The sequence below is a fragment of the Daphnia pulex genome, chromosome 9 (assembly GCF_021134715.1).
Source record: "Daphnia pulex isolate KAP4 chromosome 9, ASM2113471v1".
In the NCBI taxonomy this organism is placed as follows: domain Eukaryota; kingdom Metazoa; phylum Arthropoda; class Branchiopoda; order Diplostraca; family Daphniidae; genus Daphnia; species Daphnia pulex.
The window spans coordinates 8,045,452-8,062,846 of NC_060025.1; the positions used below are offsets into that span (position 1 = coordinate 8,045,452).

A 17,395-nucleotide genomic window follows, 5' to 3' on the forward strand; every position below is an offset into this window, starting at 1 on the left:
TTCCATCCACTATTTTGTGTTATTTTCGTCGCAGAAAGTAATGATATTTTCACTTCGAGGCTCTAACTCGATTTTTACATAGTTTTTATTTGGAACGGTGTGGTCCCCGACGAATACACGACCGATTCGTGTAATCACGCGGCGCACATGTGACGTTGTTCGGGGAGCCATGTGAAAATCAGAAACGGCCCAAACCATCGAAGACTATTTTGGTTTGAATTCAACCACAATGGTCAACCACAATATCACCACTTGTTAAATATATTTTTCGAAAAAAAGATGACCAAGCGTTTTTTTAAACGATGGGCTACTTCAAACAAACAGCTTTCCGAATCCATTATTTGAAAACGATACAGCAACTCCCATTTGAATAAATGCACGATATAGTCAAACACCTTGAAACAAATGTTCTTACTTTAAAAACTACGTGTATTACTTTAGGTAAAAGAATAATGGGGAGGTTATCTACCATTTCTAACGCGAAAAAAAACCGTAAAAGAGAAAGAGAATTTGAAGTATGGGAGATAGATGTTCAATTTTAAAACAACTCGAGGCAGTTTCACATTTTTAAAACGATTCAGAAAATATGAAAAAAATAAAAAATTAAGAGCTGGGATTTGGGCGAATATTCACATTAAAAAGAAATATATATGTAAAAAGAAAAAAATCACTTGGCGCGGACTCCGTGAGTCTGCGACTTGGGCGCTAAAAGAAACGAAATTTTTTCGCGCACATACTCCAACCGCTGTAGTAAATCATTTGAACAACCGTATTGGGCCAGAGATGTGAGCCGGAATGTTCGGAAATTTTTGTCTTCATCAATAACTGAGACGGCTCCCATCAAAGGACACAGAATAATTTTGACGTGATCTCGGAAATAATTGACCTGTACAATAGTGATCGGTAAGTTGAAGAAAAATACAATTTAATCCACCGAAAATGTTTTACCTGTAACGTGCCGTTGGTCAGATGCATTACGACGGCCCGCGAGGTACGGAACCACTGCCGAAGGAATGGTAGGCGGATAAGTTCGTCACCTTCTCTCGGAAGGACGGAGCCACCAGCTTTGATCAAATTCTCTTGCATGTACGACCGAAAGTAAGCCAACAGCTTCATCTTTTTCTCCATCTGAGGAGGGTAGCAGTCCAGTGTGTGGTACTTTTCAATACCATCTCGTTCGACGTACTGAATGGCTCTAAAGAAAGAATAAAGTTGCGTTAGTTTGAGCCATTTAAAATCAAAACAAAAGATCTCTCCAACTTACTTTCCATCGACGTGCAATAGCAGCTTGGTGAGATCGTTGAAAATGACACCGATCGTGTCGTCACTCAACTGATAACCAAAGCCGTACTTGTCAGAATAGTCGACCCATTTGGAAACCCACACCATCGGAATGGCAGCAGGATCTTCGGCCTCATCTAAAGATGAAACAAAGTTGCAATGAAATGTGTTGATTACTTCAGCGGAATTCAAAAACAATCTTACCCATGAGCAATGGAACTTTCTCGTTGGGTTTCGAGGTGAAAAGTTTGAAAAGTTGTTGCTGCAAGTCGCGGAGCAGTTGCTGAGGCGATGGGCCTGATGGAACGGCCGGAAATGGTGTGTCGGCAGTGGCTGGTGAGTTAACTGGTTCGCCCTTGACGCCTGCAATAACACGTAGAAATGTAGCAAACCATTGCAAAGGAAAAAAAATGGTCGATTCATTATACCTTGTACTTCATTGGAAATAAGAGGGGAATCCCGGTTGATTTCGCCGAGAGGTCGACGGACGGCAATAAGACTGTTGTTGAGACGAGGATCAAATCGCGGTGGCATAGTCAAGCAAGACAAAGGCAGGCGCGAAGGCATGTAACCCTGAGTCATGAAGTCGTCGTTCAAACATTGATCCACGGTGGGTCTATTTAGAAAGAAAATCCCGGATTTAATAAACAAGACCACGAAAAAGTGCAAGTAGAAATTCAACTTACCGGCTGCTAGGATCTGCTTGAAGCATTTTGATGATAAGAGTACGAGCCAGAGGACCAATACGAGACGGAACATGAAACTCATTCTTTTTGATTTTGCTGTAGGTATCCTTGAGCGACTGTGTTTCAAAGGGAGGATGCCCAACCAATAAAGTGTATCTAGGGATTGCAAAGAAAGTAAATAAACATTCCAACACCATTTATTTAACATGAAACTTACAAAATGCAGCCCATAGACCAAATATCCACTTCATAACTGTGGCCTTTTTTGCACAAAACTTCGGGTGCAATGTAGTTGGGAGTGCCACACAGAGTCCTATCAACAGTAAAGTAGATAAAACATTTAGAAAAGCTTACAAACAGTGAGCACAAAATATCTTACTTTTTCCTTTCGCCATCAAAATCTAACTTTGTTGCAAGGCCAAAGTCTCCAATCTTGAGCTCCATGTCTTCATTGAGGAAAATATTACCCAGTTTCAAGTCTCTGTGTATTATCTTGTGTTCGTGGAGATGCTTAACACCAAGAAGAAGTTGGTGCATGAAGCACCGAGCTTCAGGTTCAGTGATCGCCTTTCTTCTTTTGTGCAACTCCATGAGACTCTTAAAAAAGTAACACAACATTGAAAAAACTAATTCGAAAAACAAATGAAATGGTATGGCACTTACCCTTCTTTTGCAAAGCTCCAAAACAATGAAGACAAAGTTACTGTCCTCAAAAAAACTGTAAAATCCAACAACGTGTTTATGGACCAGCGAGCGATGAATAGAAATCTCCTGGGCCATCTTATCCTTCTGGTGCTGCTTTTGCAGAAGATGCTTGGAAACTATTTTGCCAGCGAAGATCTGGTTGGTAGCGCTGTCTGTGAGCTCATAGCATTTGGCAAACCCACCCTAGTTATTCAATCAATTTGAAAGCCATTTGTTATTTCAATTGCTAAGTTACATTGCTTCAACTTTTCTCTTACCTTTCCAAGAAATTTGCCTCTCACGTAACGTTTTTTGGTGCCAGGATCAAGAAGAATATCAGGGATGATTTCAGGTTCAGGTACTGGCTTATTGGAATTCATTTTGAAATTCGTAATTAAAATCGACACCGATCAAATGAAATAAAATAGAATGGGGGTTAAAAATGCTCGTCTTTTCAATCAAGACAGTGTGTAAAATAATTCTCGAATAGATTGGCGGTTAAATTAAAAACTTTCGGACCAACGGTCACCACGAACGTCTTCTCTCGTTCAAGGGAGGCTTTTAACAGTTGCAGCAGGCAACATTCAAATTGTTGGAGGCTCGAGTTCTTCAAATACCTAACGGTTTGAAATGCAACATTGCCATATTTTTCAAAATGGTGATTTTGCTTATTTTGTAACGTTTTTGCGGTTTTTGTTAAATTTCTTTTTCAAATTTTTATTGTTTTTATTCTATTTTAGCAAATACTATTTTAAATTATAGAATTAAAAAAAAAATTTTACTACGGTACTACAAGATTTTTCGAAATACAAAATAAGATTACAGATCATGAGATCAGATGGAATGGAACTAGAAAATAGAAATGTTGTTTTTGTATGAAATAATTACACCAACCAGGCCAGCCAAATACATAAACCTAAAATAGCCTTAATCACTCCATCATTAGTTAGTTAAAATTTCAATTTTAGGTGAGCATCGGTACTGGTGCTTATATTTTTTATGTAAACCTTGTTTGAAAATTTAATAAAAAAAATTGTCAGTTGAGTTGACATAATTCATCTTAAGAACTGTTGTTTCAATGAAATAACGAGAAATTGCACGATTGCATAGACCAAGTCCTCCTTTGTTGTTTATTAAATGTTATATTTTCTGGTAGATGATTAATATTTGAATGATTAGTTAGAGGCATAATCATCTACTAGAAAATACAACAGCAATGAAAAATGTTGCAACAAACGATATTTCTTCAGCATTTGTCGTGACGAAGTAAACTACTATCTATTCCTTCAATTCAAGAGATTCCATTTTGGTAAGCTGATCCACTGCAGGCTTTGCTAATTGATCTTGTTTCCTTATGCAAACGGCTTCTTGGTACGGTGGATTTATCGGAGTTTGTGTTGGTGGTCTATAAATTAAAAAAAGAAATATGTTTTATGAATAAAGCCATACATTTTCATGTTTCGTCGTCATAACGACATCCGTTTTATTACCGGAATTTATATTCTGCGTCCAAAGGATAGCTCATGTCAGAGTCGTACGCACTGAGATCACCGCATGCCAAAAAGGGCACTATCACTCTGTTAGGACCTTCCCATTCATTCCAGTCACAATATTGGTGGTCCAACAGAGGATTTGACATATTTGGGATGTAGCCACTTGGAGGAGAATAATTCTGACAGACAACAAATGCCTCTGCAAAAAGGGAAAATAATAGTTATTACATTGTAAAATATATGCTCCCACCATATACATACCTATACTTGAATTCCTGGAACTCATTGGTTTTGCCACGGTGACTTTAGGGAAAAATATTCTAAGCTGTGAGTAAAGCAATGTAATATCTCGTCCCCTGAAGATTTTGGCAACAAAAATCCCACCATCCTTGAGAACATGAGTGGTGATGTTTAAGGCTGCTAAAAGCAGTTGGGCTTGGACATATTCATCAATGTCATGCAATCCAGTAACTGAAAATTGATAGCATTTAGTCAAATTAGCAAGTAAACCCATGAAGTCAGCTATAAATACCATCTGGTGCACCGTCACAGACAACCAAATCTGCCTTTTCCCCTTCAAAATAGGAAATAATTTTTTCTGCTGTAGATAACTGTGTGATGTCACCTTGAATTTGAATGACACCAGGTAAAGGTGCCATCGCTTGCAAATCTACAGCGACAATTTTAGCAGAAACATTTTCATCTTTGTTATGTAACTTTCTGGTTAACACTTGGCTCCAACTGCCTGGAGCTGCACAGAGGTCCACTGCATTTTTAACTCCTTAAAAAGAACAAGAATCAATATAAAATACCAAATATCCATACACTTTTAACATACCTTCGAATATACGAAATTCTTCATCAATTTGTAGTAGTTTGAAAGCCGAACGAGCCCTCCATCCTTCTTCTTTAGCCAATCTGTAATAAACGTCTCGTTTATCTTTTGAGGTTTTTCCCATTATTATATTGTTGACGATACGACGAAATTTTGATAACAAAGTCTCGATACAACACGTTTCCAGCAGACTTTTCAAGAAGACTGAGACACTGAGTGACAGCATGCAAGGATACAAAACAAATGGTGCAATGTTAGCAGACGACTCTAACGATTGGTTAACTATGACGTGTTGGTTAACGTTGTTAAATTAACTGAAGACGGAAATTTGTCTGAAAATTTGACTGTGTAGACACAAGACAGAGAATCTTTTTTAGCGTAACATGCGGAAGACAACGGCAGTGAAAATGACAGAAGACCAAGAAGAAAGTGATGGCGGAGGAGGCAGCAGCAGGGATGCTCTGATATAACAATTCCATCCGGATACAAAAAGAGTGGAGGACGACAGACGTGACAACTCCTAGGAATATTTGCGGACATATCCAACAATAAATGAATGGTCGTTAATTTTTTTAAATAGGATGGGAAGGAGAAAGTGTTTTTTAAAGTAAGAAAATGTCAAACTTGTACCGCAAGCGGTATAGTCTATGGTATAACGGACAATGTTGTCGTCATTGATGAGAGATTAATTTTCGACTTACTTTTTCGTGGCTTCCAACGATATGCTGATAAAATCGGCTACGCGGCAGCAGATGGTCGAGCCACGGGCCCCAACACGCCTTCTTCAATTCATGCCTATTGACGATTTTCTTCTTTTGTGTGTTTGTGTAGTTGGTTGGGTATAGACTCCTTCCTCTGGTTTCACTTTCATGACATTGGCCGATTGGCGATAACCCAAAAAATGCGAAACTCTCAGTGAAGATTTAAGTTGATTGAATCCATGATAGCATGAGAACACATCTTGTTGCAATCTTCGTCCGGATGGAACACATTCTTCAAGGTGAGATTCCGGAAATATCAATAATAATAGCGTCGGCACTATTCGATCTGTGGGGGACGATGATGTACGGCGCTCCAACAAGAATGAATTCCTTCGGCGTAGACCTTCTTCCTAGTTTTCTTTGCAGTCTGGGCGGCTGCCGACGATGCTTTGTAGAGTCTCTTTCGCCGCCTGAGAATAATTGGAAGGCCAAAAATCCCTAACAAAGCTTAAATATAGGCTGATATCGAATGGCAAATGAACTGAATATAAAGGCTGAGTAGACTAGTTCGACTAGTTACTAAAAATACAACCTTCACTAAGTCATTTCTGGCATGGATGATGTGAGCTGGAAACATCACCATAGAAAAAACTGGGGCCACAAAATGAGAAGCATTTTCGGATTCGCAGAGGCCATACTTTTTGATACTGCAGCTAGTGCAGCAATATTTCCCAATCTGAAAAATAAATGAAAATTTTGTTAGTTAAATCCCATTTCAAAAGTAAGAATAGAAGAAAAGAAAAGAGACCAAGAATTTTACCTAGTGTCTATGAGATCAATACGAATAGACGACAATTCCAGGAAATTTGTTATCTTGGAAGGAGAGGATCGTCAAATGGCATTTTTCGACGATTAACTCGATATCAGTTTTGTGTTTTTTACGAAGTAAAATATCAGTAAATTACCTGTACTTACTCGTGGGTTTAAATATTCATGATGGTGTGGTTCTGAATGGAGTATTCCACCAAGCCTAAAGCGGATGTCTTCTTCATGCTTTCCACATTTCGTCTACAGCGGTGAGTTGTGTAAGTTTAGACACATCTTGCATTTTCGTATTCGTAGTGTCGACAGGTTGGTTTCGTATTAGAGAAAGATTTCCTTACTGAAGAAACTTGGTTACAAAAATGAAAAAAAAAAAATTACAAAGTTAAAGTATTGCGTTGGTCAAACTAGGAATGCCATTGCTTTTGTAGGAGTCCAGTCAAGATCAGAAATCACGAACTTTGACAGTAACACTGAGAGATTTGGCAGCGGGCATTCTTCTTCTTCTAAAATTTTCATTACAAATAAAAACATGATAATTAATCTCCCATACCTGCAAATAAATTGATGCAACTCCTGTGTAAATAAAACATTTTTTTTGTGCATGGAAGGTTAGAAATAGCTTCACACAAAGTCCATGAAAATAGTTCAGCACTTAACAAAGCTATTCTATGCAATAGCAAAATGACGAAGAAGTTTACAATTACATAAACATAAACCTCTACATTTTTATTTTAAGCGTAAAACTTCTACAACAAATACACTAAATAAAATGGTTGACCGCGAATGAGAAGTTAACATATGTAAAGGGGTAACACAAAAATTTTACGTGTTTATCACTTGAAATCCGAAAGGGAAAAATGAAATTAAGTCGATTTAGCATGTAATGCACGCTTGTAAAAGTGCACGTTAATACTCCAGTCCTTGTTCCACGTCATTATGATAATAATTGGCAGATTTGTTAGTTTTGCTGGTGTTGTTGAGCAGTTTTGACATGTGCTGCGTAGCCAGCAGACACAATTCTGGGTAGTTTTTAATCAAATGTATCCATTCCGGCTGGGAGCAGATTTCAAGACTGTTGGCTGCCAAAAACTTCAAGGTTGCTTCCTTAAGCTTTGCTACTGAGTGGAAATGAGACCAAACCAGTAAACGGATGGCATTGTCGAGATTCACACGTTTCAGCAAAGCATCGGTGCATTCGGTTTTGAGGTTGTCGATGTTATATTTGTCCGCGGCCTCGAAGAGCAACTGCGTCATGTTTTCTTCGGCCAGTTTGGGGGCGCTGCCCGTGTACAGGTAGATGAGGAGCTGCCGGAACACTTCAATGTCAATGTCAGTGATGGTCACTTTTTTGGTTTTTGATTCCAGAAACTCAGATCGAAACATAGCAGAGAAAACTGGGCTGCCAGCCGATAGAATAACAACGTGAGCACCAACAGTCTGGCTGTCTTTAAAGTCGAAGTGCACGTCGCATAATTGTTGGTTGTAAAACATTTCGGCCAGCCCCTTCGACATAATGATCAGATTCTTTTCTATTATTGTACTGGTTCCAAGATCTATCCAAATGGATATTGAATAAACATTCGTGTGGAAAACTCCATCACTTGGATTCTTTACTTCCATTTTCCATTTGTTAGAACCAAACTTCACCATCGGTAACATGAAAGATTCAGAACTTGCAGTACTACATTTGTAATAAGTTTTCATCCACACATCAATTGAACTTGACAGTTTGGTTCCCAGATCTTTTGAGAGAAAGGAAGTTTCACAAAACTTTTGCCGTTTTGTTTGTGGTTGTTCTTGCTCATCAATTAAACTTGAGCTCAATGTGCTCATTTCAGCACCACTGATGTCAGGGTCATCACATGGCATCATTGGCATCTCTTTGACAATAAGGATGAATCCAGTAGTATTTTCTTCAGCATTCCCATAATTTACATCATCATAAATGATTATGTAACTGCGGTTTGAGTGGGACCCACAGAGTTGAATTGTCTTTTCGGCGATACCAATGTTTCCAGTAAATGTAAATCCGAAATGCAAATGAATATGGTACAATCCATTCCTCATTTCTTTCACCGTGACTTCTGGTGAAAAAGTTTCTTCGTCAGAGGTTTCACCACACAATTCACACATTTTGTTAGTAGCAATGTAACAGAACAATTGTTTCCACTAGAAGTAGACCTATTGCAGGTACTACGACTTATACTGGTCACTGCGTTTACAATTGCACTACAGATTAATCAAGCTTTGAGATGAAAGGCCTAAATATCAACTCTGTACCCTACTTGAACTTCAACACAAAATAATTATTCAACAAATTGTAGCTAATGTTTAAAAGTTGTGACGTGTGATGCTGCTGAAACGGTTTTTTCGCGGTAAAATATCGATGGCGATTCGGGCCTTGGGGTTTCAGCGTTGCCACTCGCGACGTTGCCACAGCAGGGCGAGTCAGCGTTCAGCGAGAATAGGATAACTGAATGAAATTTTTTAAAATTTTAAGCTAGTTCCCTTTTCAAAGAGAAATCATTTCATAAAATTTGAAGGCATTAACTAAAAACCGAATTCTTTGACGATGACGGTGTCGTGTGCTGAATTGCGAGTCTCCCCATGCAAGTTGCAAACAGACTTTAGAAGTGGCTGTTAACATTTCATAGCTAATAACCATCAGCTTTTTTTTCACCTTTGGCAAAATTGATTATTAATAAACTAGAATATATTAACCAGACAAAAATAAAAGTGCGTGTCTCGGTGTATTTTTTTTTTTACTACGTAATGTTGAACATTAGCAATTCAAACTTGGGAACATTGTGTGAATGTGAAACATTAACACGTAAAAAAATCAAGCCCTCTTTAGAAATTTATTAATAATATGACAGCCATGATTTTCAGGTTTCTGAACATGAATGACAAAGCAATCAAATTAATTTTTAATACCGTTTAGTCTATTTCTATGACCGACCATCTGTCTGTTATCGGCACGGGTTAATGAACGTTTCCCGCCTCTTGATTGGCACTTGATTGATTACCAACCCCCCTCCCTATTTTATTTGGCGCAATTCTAGGGTGACCTCTTTTATGCTTGGTGATTCTTAAATAAACATTTTCGCTAACGAAGAAGATGAAAGAAATTATGTAACCGACGAGCAATATGTAAAACGCACCCGAAAAATTATTCAAGGTTATTTTTGTTTTACTGTCGGATACCTTTTGCATCTGAACTTTATTGGCCTCGTTTACACAGTGGGTGATGTGTTTACGCTTTTGAAGTTCCCTTTGGGTCCAAAAATCGATTAGCCCAGCTTGGTGTAACTCCATGAATCTGAATCAAACGATAAGTTAATTAAGTGGTCTTTTGTCATTTAGAAAAATAATAAATAAAGAAATATTCACTGGATTCACTTACCCTTTGGAGAAGATTTTAGTATAAGGACTGTTCTTTGGTAGAGCCCAACCTACTGAACCGCTGATCGGTTCAGTTTCTTTAGCGATAGCGAGATTACATTTCCCCGTAGCCCTGAAATCTTCTTCGACGGCGTTGGCTACTATAAACAAACCCTATAAGTAAAATCAGAAAAATCTTTAGAAAAATTTGCTTTGAGAAACATAATAAAGTGTTGCAAAACAACCTGTAGGTAAGCATAGGATCCTGATTTCACAAGATCAATACAATCTTGCCTTTTGGTACAATAAGACAACGGTTGAGTTCGCAATTTGTCGCCGAGCTGTTTGAAGAGTCCGTCATTTGCAGCCTGATTGATGTCGTGGATAACATTATAACATTCAAAATTAATGTATGATATTCCTAATGAAACTTAAAGGTTAAAAGGATTTTATCACCAAGAGGACGCTTTCTACCGCACTTCCTTTGTCGACAACTAGATGAACGTTCGATTTCCTCGCAAGGTCAGTGAGGGAACTCACAAGCTGTTCGGCGTTTGATCCCAGGATATAAGATGTTAACAGGCTGTTATATGCACATCCGAGAATCATTGCCCCCAGACACCATGACCCCCAAACGAAATAAACTGCATTTCGCATAAGTGGAATGTTTCCTCCTGTTATTAGAAAGCACTGTCAATTATAAGAGCACCTATGTGGATTATTTAGATCCTTACCTTGGTTCATGATAATTCGGAAAATCTCAAATAAAACCTGCAGAGTATTAACTGAACGACGAAACCATCCATCATGCGATGGATCCACCAAGACATTTTCACCAGCAGCCGGAGTCAACATACGCAGCGGCAATGGGCGAATGAAAAAGTAAAGGGCGACAGCAATTATGGGCATTGCAATCAATAATCCGATCCAGATCTGTTTTAAATTGCCTTTCGTTACACATAACGAGTAAAAGTTATAATAAGCGCGGATGTTATTTACCGATAACTGAAAAGGCTTGACTAAAGACTTCGCATTGTCTGTAGGTTTCGGCATGGGAATAAGAAGAGCGACGGAAGTATACATGTAACCTTCCGCCAAGTCCATGATGGCTAAACGACTAGGAGTCATAATTATAGGTCCAATAACCAGGTCGCATTTCTGAAATGTAGAAGTTGAAAGTAATAATCAAAACTCGGCACTTATTGTTAAATATTTAGTTAAATCCTTTACTCCCGTTGCCATGTAATGAGCAAGTCCTGGTAGATTATTACTTTGCTTTTCTAATCGACTGTCATTCACCTGTAGAATCGAGTATCTAACAACCCAGTCAAACTGATCAAAAATCTAGTATTCCAAATTGAATATTACATTAACACTTACGTGAAGTTGTAGCGCAGAGATAGTGCGTCAAGTGCCTCACCAGCAACACCGCCAATTTTGACATTATGACCAGAAACGTTTCTCATCCAAAAGACGTGGACATCTGAAATCTTTGAGGGGGAAAGAAAATTGATAAGTTCGGGTTAAAATGTTTCACAATTCACATACCTGTGACCCCACGGTCAGGTGTTTTCCATTTAGAAAAGTCAATTCGCTTGAAACGAAAAGACTACCCCAACAAAGCAAGACAAGTGCCAGCCAGAGTCCTTTTATGCTGCTGGGATTATTTTTCATAATTTTGGTACAAGTCTACTGCAAAAACAGCGTATCAAGTAACGAGGGCGAACCTTTCTTCTTTCTTGGCGCTTTTAGTAAACGAAATAAAATCTGTGGGGGAACGGATGTGAAAACACCAAGGATAAATTTTGTTATGACAGTCACTGGAGGAAGATGTTGTTTTAAAGGTACGGATATGTCTTTGCAGAACACTTGAGTTGTCAGGGATACTTACAAAAAACACACAAACAAACTATACGGTTATTTAAATGCAAAACAACAAAAATTACCGTTAAAAAATATATGTAACTGGGCGTATATATGTCAAAAAGCGTAAGACGGTATTAAGTAGTTGTCAAGGAATTCAATAACAACAAACCCGAAGTGAATAATAATAAATTCATATGGATTATCATATATATTACGCACCTATTATTTAAACAACATAAGACAATAAAAAAAAATACTACCGGATACTGCTATCTTCTCAGTCCATTGATTTATTATTTTTATCAAAATTTGTTCCTGATTTTATGGGAGGCTCAACTATTCATAATCTTGACTAAGAATCTGCCAGCAAAATAAATGAGAAAATCAAATAGAAAATATCTTCTGAAGTAAATTTTAGTGTAGAGAACTTGATTTTACTAAGACTTTTTCGTCGTTACCTTGAATTACTTACAAGCTTACATCGTCAGCAATGGCACCGTTATTGGTTCCTTCTTCCACAGGTCCTTTACTGATTTTATTTCTATTCAGCCTCTTAAAATACCTAGAGATCCTAAAATAAACAATTTCGCGGATAAAACCATTAATAGAAATGAAGTAGCCAACTACCAAGGTGAAGACGAAAAACGCGCCAGAAAAATGTGCCGGAATGATTTAGGATTGATTGTCGGATGCTGCCTTTTACGGGCCTCGTTTATACAAAGAGTGGCGTTTTTGGCGCTTCTTCTGTTTCCTTTCAGTCCATTCGTCGATCAGACCGGCTTCGTGCAACTCCAGGAACCTGTATCACGAAATCATATGTTTTACAATTTTGTTGGTCAAGGTCAAAAGATTTAATCAAAGGCTTATGATATGATATGGATTTGGACTTCTTGGTGGGAGTAAGGACCATGGCTTTAATTAGGTCTCTTGAAATTAGGGATTTAGGAGCACCATAGCTACCCGTGGGCTTCTGGCCTTTTGGAGCTCCGTATGACAGTTGAGGTGCTTCTTAAGACTGTTAGGGGGCTTCATAGGACTAAGCTGGTGGGGAGTAGGAAGGAGCTGGGGCATTGTATTGAGGTGAAGGAGGACTGTAAGAAGATGCTGCTTGGGTCGGGTACGCCTGTTGAGCAGGTGGTGAATAGGAAGAAGCAGGAGGGGCTTCATGATGTTGAGGAGCAGGTGGTGGTCGCATTATATTCCGCTTCAGAACTGATTGTGCTGTAGAAGATCAAAAACCAGCCGCCAAACCATCAACCTTTTCACTGCGTTTTCGGTTTCGTCCATTTTCTTTTCACTTCTCGCGTTCGGTTAACCTTCGAAGAGATAAAATTTTCATTACGACTAAATAAAATACGAATATATTTAAAATTGTCACCTATTCTGGATTTTAGCCGTTTTCGTGAATGCGGTATTTTTAAACAATAATGATAATGAAAATCTTAACTCCCATCTGCAAATAAATTGATGCAATTCCTGTGTAAATAAGACATTTTTGTTTGTACATGGAAGGTTAGAAACAGCTTCACACCAAATCCGAGAATATCATTCAGTACTTGACAAAGCTATTCAATGCAATAGTAAAATGACGTAGAAATTTACAATTACATAAACCTCTACATTCTATTTTCTGCGTTAAACATTTAAAACAAATACACTAAAAGAAATGGTTGACCGCGAATGAGAAGTTAACATATGTAAAGGGGTAACACAAACATTTTACGTGTTTCTCACATGGAATTCGAAAGGAAAAATGAAATTAAGTCGATTTAGCATGTAATGCACGCTTGTAAAAGTGAACGTTAATACTCCCGTTCTTAAAACAGGTAATCATAATAATTATTAGCAGTTTTGTTAGTTTTGTTGAGCAGTTTTGACATGTGCTGCGTAGCCAGTAGGCACAATTCCGGGTAGTTTTTAATCAAATCCATCCATTCCGGCTGAGAGAAAATTCGAAGACTGTTGGCAGCCAAAAACTTCAAGGTTGCTTCTTTAAGGTTTCCTACTGAGTGGAAATGAGACCAAACCAGTAAACGGATGGCATTGTCGAGATTCACACGTTTCAGCAAAACATCGGTGCATTCGGTTTTGAGGTTGTTGATGATGTATTTGTCCGCCGCTTCGAAGAGCAACTGCGTCATGTTTTCCTCGGCCAGTTTGGGGGCGCTGCCAGTGTACAGGTAGATGAGGAGCTGCCGGAACACTTCAATGTCAATGTCAGTGATGGTCACTTTTTTCGTTTTTGCTTCCACAAACTCAGAGCGAAACATAGCAAAGAAAACTGGGCTGCCGGCCGATAGAATAACAACGTGGGCACCAACAGTCTGGCTGTCTTTAAAGTCGAAGTGCACGTCACATAAATGTTGGTTGTAAAACATTTCGGTCAGCCCATTCGAAAAAATGATCAGATTCCTTTCTCTTATGGGAGTTCCAAGATCTATAAAAATGGTTACTGAATAACGATACCTGTAGCAATTGTTCCTCGGATTTCTGGGATTCTTTACTACCATTTTCCATTTGTTAGAACCAAACTTCACCATTGGTAACATAGATGATTCAGAGCTTTCAGCATCTTTATAATTAGTTTTGATCCACACATTGGTTGAACATGACGGTTTGGCTTCCAGTTCTTTTGAGACAATGGAAGTTTCACACAACTTTTGGCGTTTTGTTTGTGGTTGTTCTTGATCATTTATTAAACACAAATTCACTGTTTTCATTTCTGTACCAGTGAAGGAAGGGTCATCACATGGCATCTCTTTGACAATAAAGATGAATCCAGAACAAAAACCTTCTTCGTCTTTAAAACTTCTGTCATCATAAACGATTGTGTAACTGCAATTTGAGTGGGCCCCATAGAGTTGAATTATCTTTTCGAAGACCCCAATTTCTCGAGGACGTAATCGGAAATCCAAATCAATATGGTACAATCCATTCCTTATTTCTTTCACTATGACTTCTGGTGTAAAATTTTCTTTGTCAGAGGATTCGTCCATTTTATTGGTAGCAATGTAACAGAATAATTGTACAACACATGTAAAGACTAAAGAGAACTTGTACTGCAAAACCACGGAAACTGTTGTGATGGTTTTTTTTTTCGCGGAGAATCGTCGACAATTCCAGCGTTGCCACTTGCGACGTTGCCGCAACGGCACAAGCGCAGGGATAGATTAGATTCATTAAAATTACAATTTACAGTTCCATATTTGGTTCCATAGTAAAAGCAGAGTGATGGGAAATTTCTAGTTTGTCCATTTTCTTTTCACTTCTCGCGTTCGGTAAACCTTCAAAGAGATAAAATTTTCATTAAAACTATAAAAACAACGAATATATTCAAAATTGTCACCTATTCCGGATTTAAGCCGTTTTCGTGAATGCAGTACTTTTAAACGATACATGATAATTAATCTCCCATATCTGCAAATAAATTGATGCAACTCTTGTGTAAATAAGACACTTTTGGTACATGGAAGGTTAGAAATAGCTTCATACCAATCCAATCCGTGAAAATAATTTAGCACTTGACAAAGCTATTCTATGCAATAGTAAAATGACGTAGGAGTTTACAATAACATATACCTCTACATTCTATTTTCTGCGTAAAACATTTACAACAAGTACACTAAATGAAATGGTTGGCCGCGAATGAGAAGTTAACATAAGTAAAGGGGGGTAACACAAATTTTACGTGTTTCTCACATGGAATCCGAAAGGGAAAATGAAATTAAGTCGATTTAGCAGTTTTGTTGGTTATGTTTAGCAGTTTTGACATGTGCTGCGTAGCCAGTAGGCACAATTCCGGGTAGTTTTTAATCAAATCCATCCATTCCGGCTGAGAGAAAATTCGAAGACTGTTGGCAGCCAAAAACTTCAAGGTTGCTTCCTTAAGCTTTGCTACTGAGTGGATATGAGACCAAACCAGTAAACGGATGGCATTGTCGAGATTCACACGTTTCAGCAAAACATCGGTGCATTCGGTTTTGAGGTTGTCGATGTTATATTTGTCCGCGGCCTCGAAGAGCAACTGCGTCATGTTTTCCTGGGCCAGTTTGGGGGCGCTGCCCGTGTACAGGTAGATGAGGAGCTGCCGGAACACTTCAATGTCAATGTCAGTGATGGTCACTTTTTTGGTTTTTGATTTCAGAAACTCAGATCGAAACATAGCGGAGAATACTGGGCTGCCGGCCGATAGAATAACAACGTGAGCACCAACAGTCTGGCTGTCTTTAAAGTCGAAGTGCACGTCACATAAATGTTGGCTGTAAAACATTTCAGCCAGCCCATCCGACATCATGATCACATTCCTTTCTCTTACCGGAGTTCCAAGATCTATCAAAATGGTTATTGAACAAGGATAAATCCTGTAATAGTAGCGATTATCTGGATCTATTGGATTTGTTACTTCCATTCTCCATTTGTTTGATCCATACTTCACCATTGGTAACATTGAAGATTTAGAACTTGCAGCTTTCTCATAATTAGTTTTAATCCACACTTGGACTGGACATGATGGTTTGGCTTCCAGATCTTCTGAGAGAAAGGACGTTTCACCAAACTTTTGGCTTTTAGTTTGTGGTTTTTCTTGATCATCAATTAAACTTGAGTTAGCTGTGCTCATTTCAGAACCACTGATGGGTGGCATTTCTTCGACAGTAAGCATGAATGCAAATCTGTAAGTATAACATTCATCATTATAAATGATTTTATATCTGCGATCTGAGTGAGACCCGGGGAGTTGAATTATCTCTCTAAAGATACCAATTTCTTCATCAGGAGGATATAAATGCAAATCAATATGGTATAAGCCATTCCTCATTTCTTTCACCATGACTTCTGAAAAAGTTTGTTCGTTACAATATTCACACATTTTTAATGGTAGTAACATCAATCACATGTGCAGAGCTTACTGGCTTACTGGCGTTTACAATATTGCACTACAGATATATCAATGGCTTTCATATTTTAGATGAAAGGCCTGATCAACTATTTATCGTACTTTAAATTTCTCTACTTTAAACCATGTCCATGTGAAACACGGTTTTTTCCGCGCAACTGAAATATCGACAACAATTTCGGGTTTTCGGCGTTGCCACTCGTGACGTTGCCACGGCAGGACGACTCAGCGAGAATAGGAAAAAGAATTTTGAAAAGCTAACTTTTAGCTTTTCAAAGAGAAATCACCTCATAATTGAAAGTTAATGATTAACTATAAATCCAAATTCTTTGGCGATGACGGTGTGTCGTGTGCAGTCTCCCCATGCAAACAGACTTTTCAAGTGGCTGTAAACATTTCATAACTAATAAGTAATAATATAAGCTTTTCAGCAGTCTTAGGCAAAAATGTATAATGATTAATAAACTAGAATATGATAAGCAGACAAAAAAAATATAGGTGCATGTCTATTGTCTCAGTCTCAGTGTACTTTTTTTTACCACGTAAAGTTGAACATTATATTAGCTAATCAAACTTGGGAACATTGTTTGAATGTGAAATAGGTAAAAAAATCAAGCCCTCTTTAAAAATTTATTGATAATAAAAAATCTAAATTAATTTTTAATTCCGTTTAGTCTATCTCTATGTCAGACACCCTGCCTGTTATCGGTACAGGTTAATGATCATCTCTCGCCTCTTGATTGGCACTT

The 17,395-nt window shown here is 38.1% G+C and overlaps 5 protein-coding genes across 5 annotated transcripts; all 5 read right to left on the reverse strand.

Annotated features, from left to right (window-relative positions):
* Positions 1-411: 411 nt before the first annotated feature.
* LOC124201794 (serine/threonine-protein kinase PLK1-like) lies at positions 412-3,283 on the reverse strand. The gene is made up of 10 exons (XM_046598031.1): positions 2,930-3,283; positions 2,631-2,855; positions 2,347-2,564; positions 2,185-2,280; positions 1,968-2,123; positions 1,710-1,897; positions 1,486-1,644; positions 1,265-1,418; positions 949-1,195; positions 412-886 (listed from the first exon to the last, which is right to left on the reverse strand). The coding sequence occupies exons 1-10, from the start codon at positions 3,029-3,031 to the stop codon at positions 668-670; spliced, it is 1,764 nt and encodes a 587-aa protein (XP_046453987.1). The 5' UTR covers positions 3,032-3,283; the 3' UTR covers positions 412-667.
* A 470-nt stretch (positions 3,284-3,753) lies between these two features.
* Positions 3,754-5,222, reverse strand: LOC124201795 (putative tRNA (cytidine(32)/guanosine(34)-2'-O)-methyltransferase). The gene is made up of 5 exons (XM_046598032.1): positions 4,983-5,222; positions 4,677-4,925; positions 4,406-4,615; positions 4,142-4,343; positions 3,754-4,056 (listed from the first exon to the last, which is right to left on the reverse strand). The coding sequence occupies exons 1-5, from the start codon at positions 5,203-5,205 to the stop codon at positions 3,930-3,932; spliced, it is 1,011 nt and encodes a 336-aa protein (XP_046453988.1). The 5' UTR covers positions 5,206-5,222; the 3' UTR covers positions 3,754-3,929.
* A 4,129-nt stretch (positions 5,223-9,351) lies between these two features.
* On the reverse strand, positions 9,352-11,877 carry LOC124201796 (probable glutamate receptor). The gene is made up of 9 exons (XM_046598033.1): positions 11,435-11,877; positions 11,267-11,376; positions 11,117-11,201; positions 10,886-11,044; positions 10,621-10,819; positions 10,343-10,560; positions 10,132-10,254; positions 9,909-10,060; positions 9,352-9,824 (listed from the first exon to the last, which is right to left on the reverse strand). The coding sequence occupies exons 1-9, from the start codon at positions 11,558-11,560 to the stop codon at positions 9,488-9,490; spliced, it is 1,509 nt and encodes a 502-aa protein (XP_046453989.1). The 5' UTR covers positions 11,561-11,877; the 3' UTR covers positions 9,352-9,487.
* A 1,479-nt stretch (positions 11,878-13,356) lies between these two features.
* LOC124201797 lies at positions 13,357-16,858 on the reverse strand. The gene is made up of 2 exons (XM_046598035.1): positions 15,099-16,858; positions 13,357-15,036 (listed from the first exon to the last, which is right to left on the reverse strand). The coding sequence occupies exon 2, from the start codon at positions 14,746-14,748 to the stop codon at positions 13,570-13,572; it is 1,179 nt and encodes a 392-aa protein (XP_046453991.1). The 5' UTR covers positions 14,749-15,036; positions 15,099-16,858; the 3' UTR covers positions 13,357-13,569.
* On the reverse strand, positions 15,477-16,412 carry LOC124201669 (TD and POZ domain-containing protein 3-like). Its single transcript, XM_046597830.1, has one exon. It carries the CDS (start codon positions 16,410-16,412, stop codon positions 15,477-15,479), a length of 936 nt encoding a protein of 311 aa, XP_046453786.1.
* Positions 16,859-17,395: the final 537 nt, after the last annotated feature.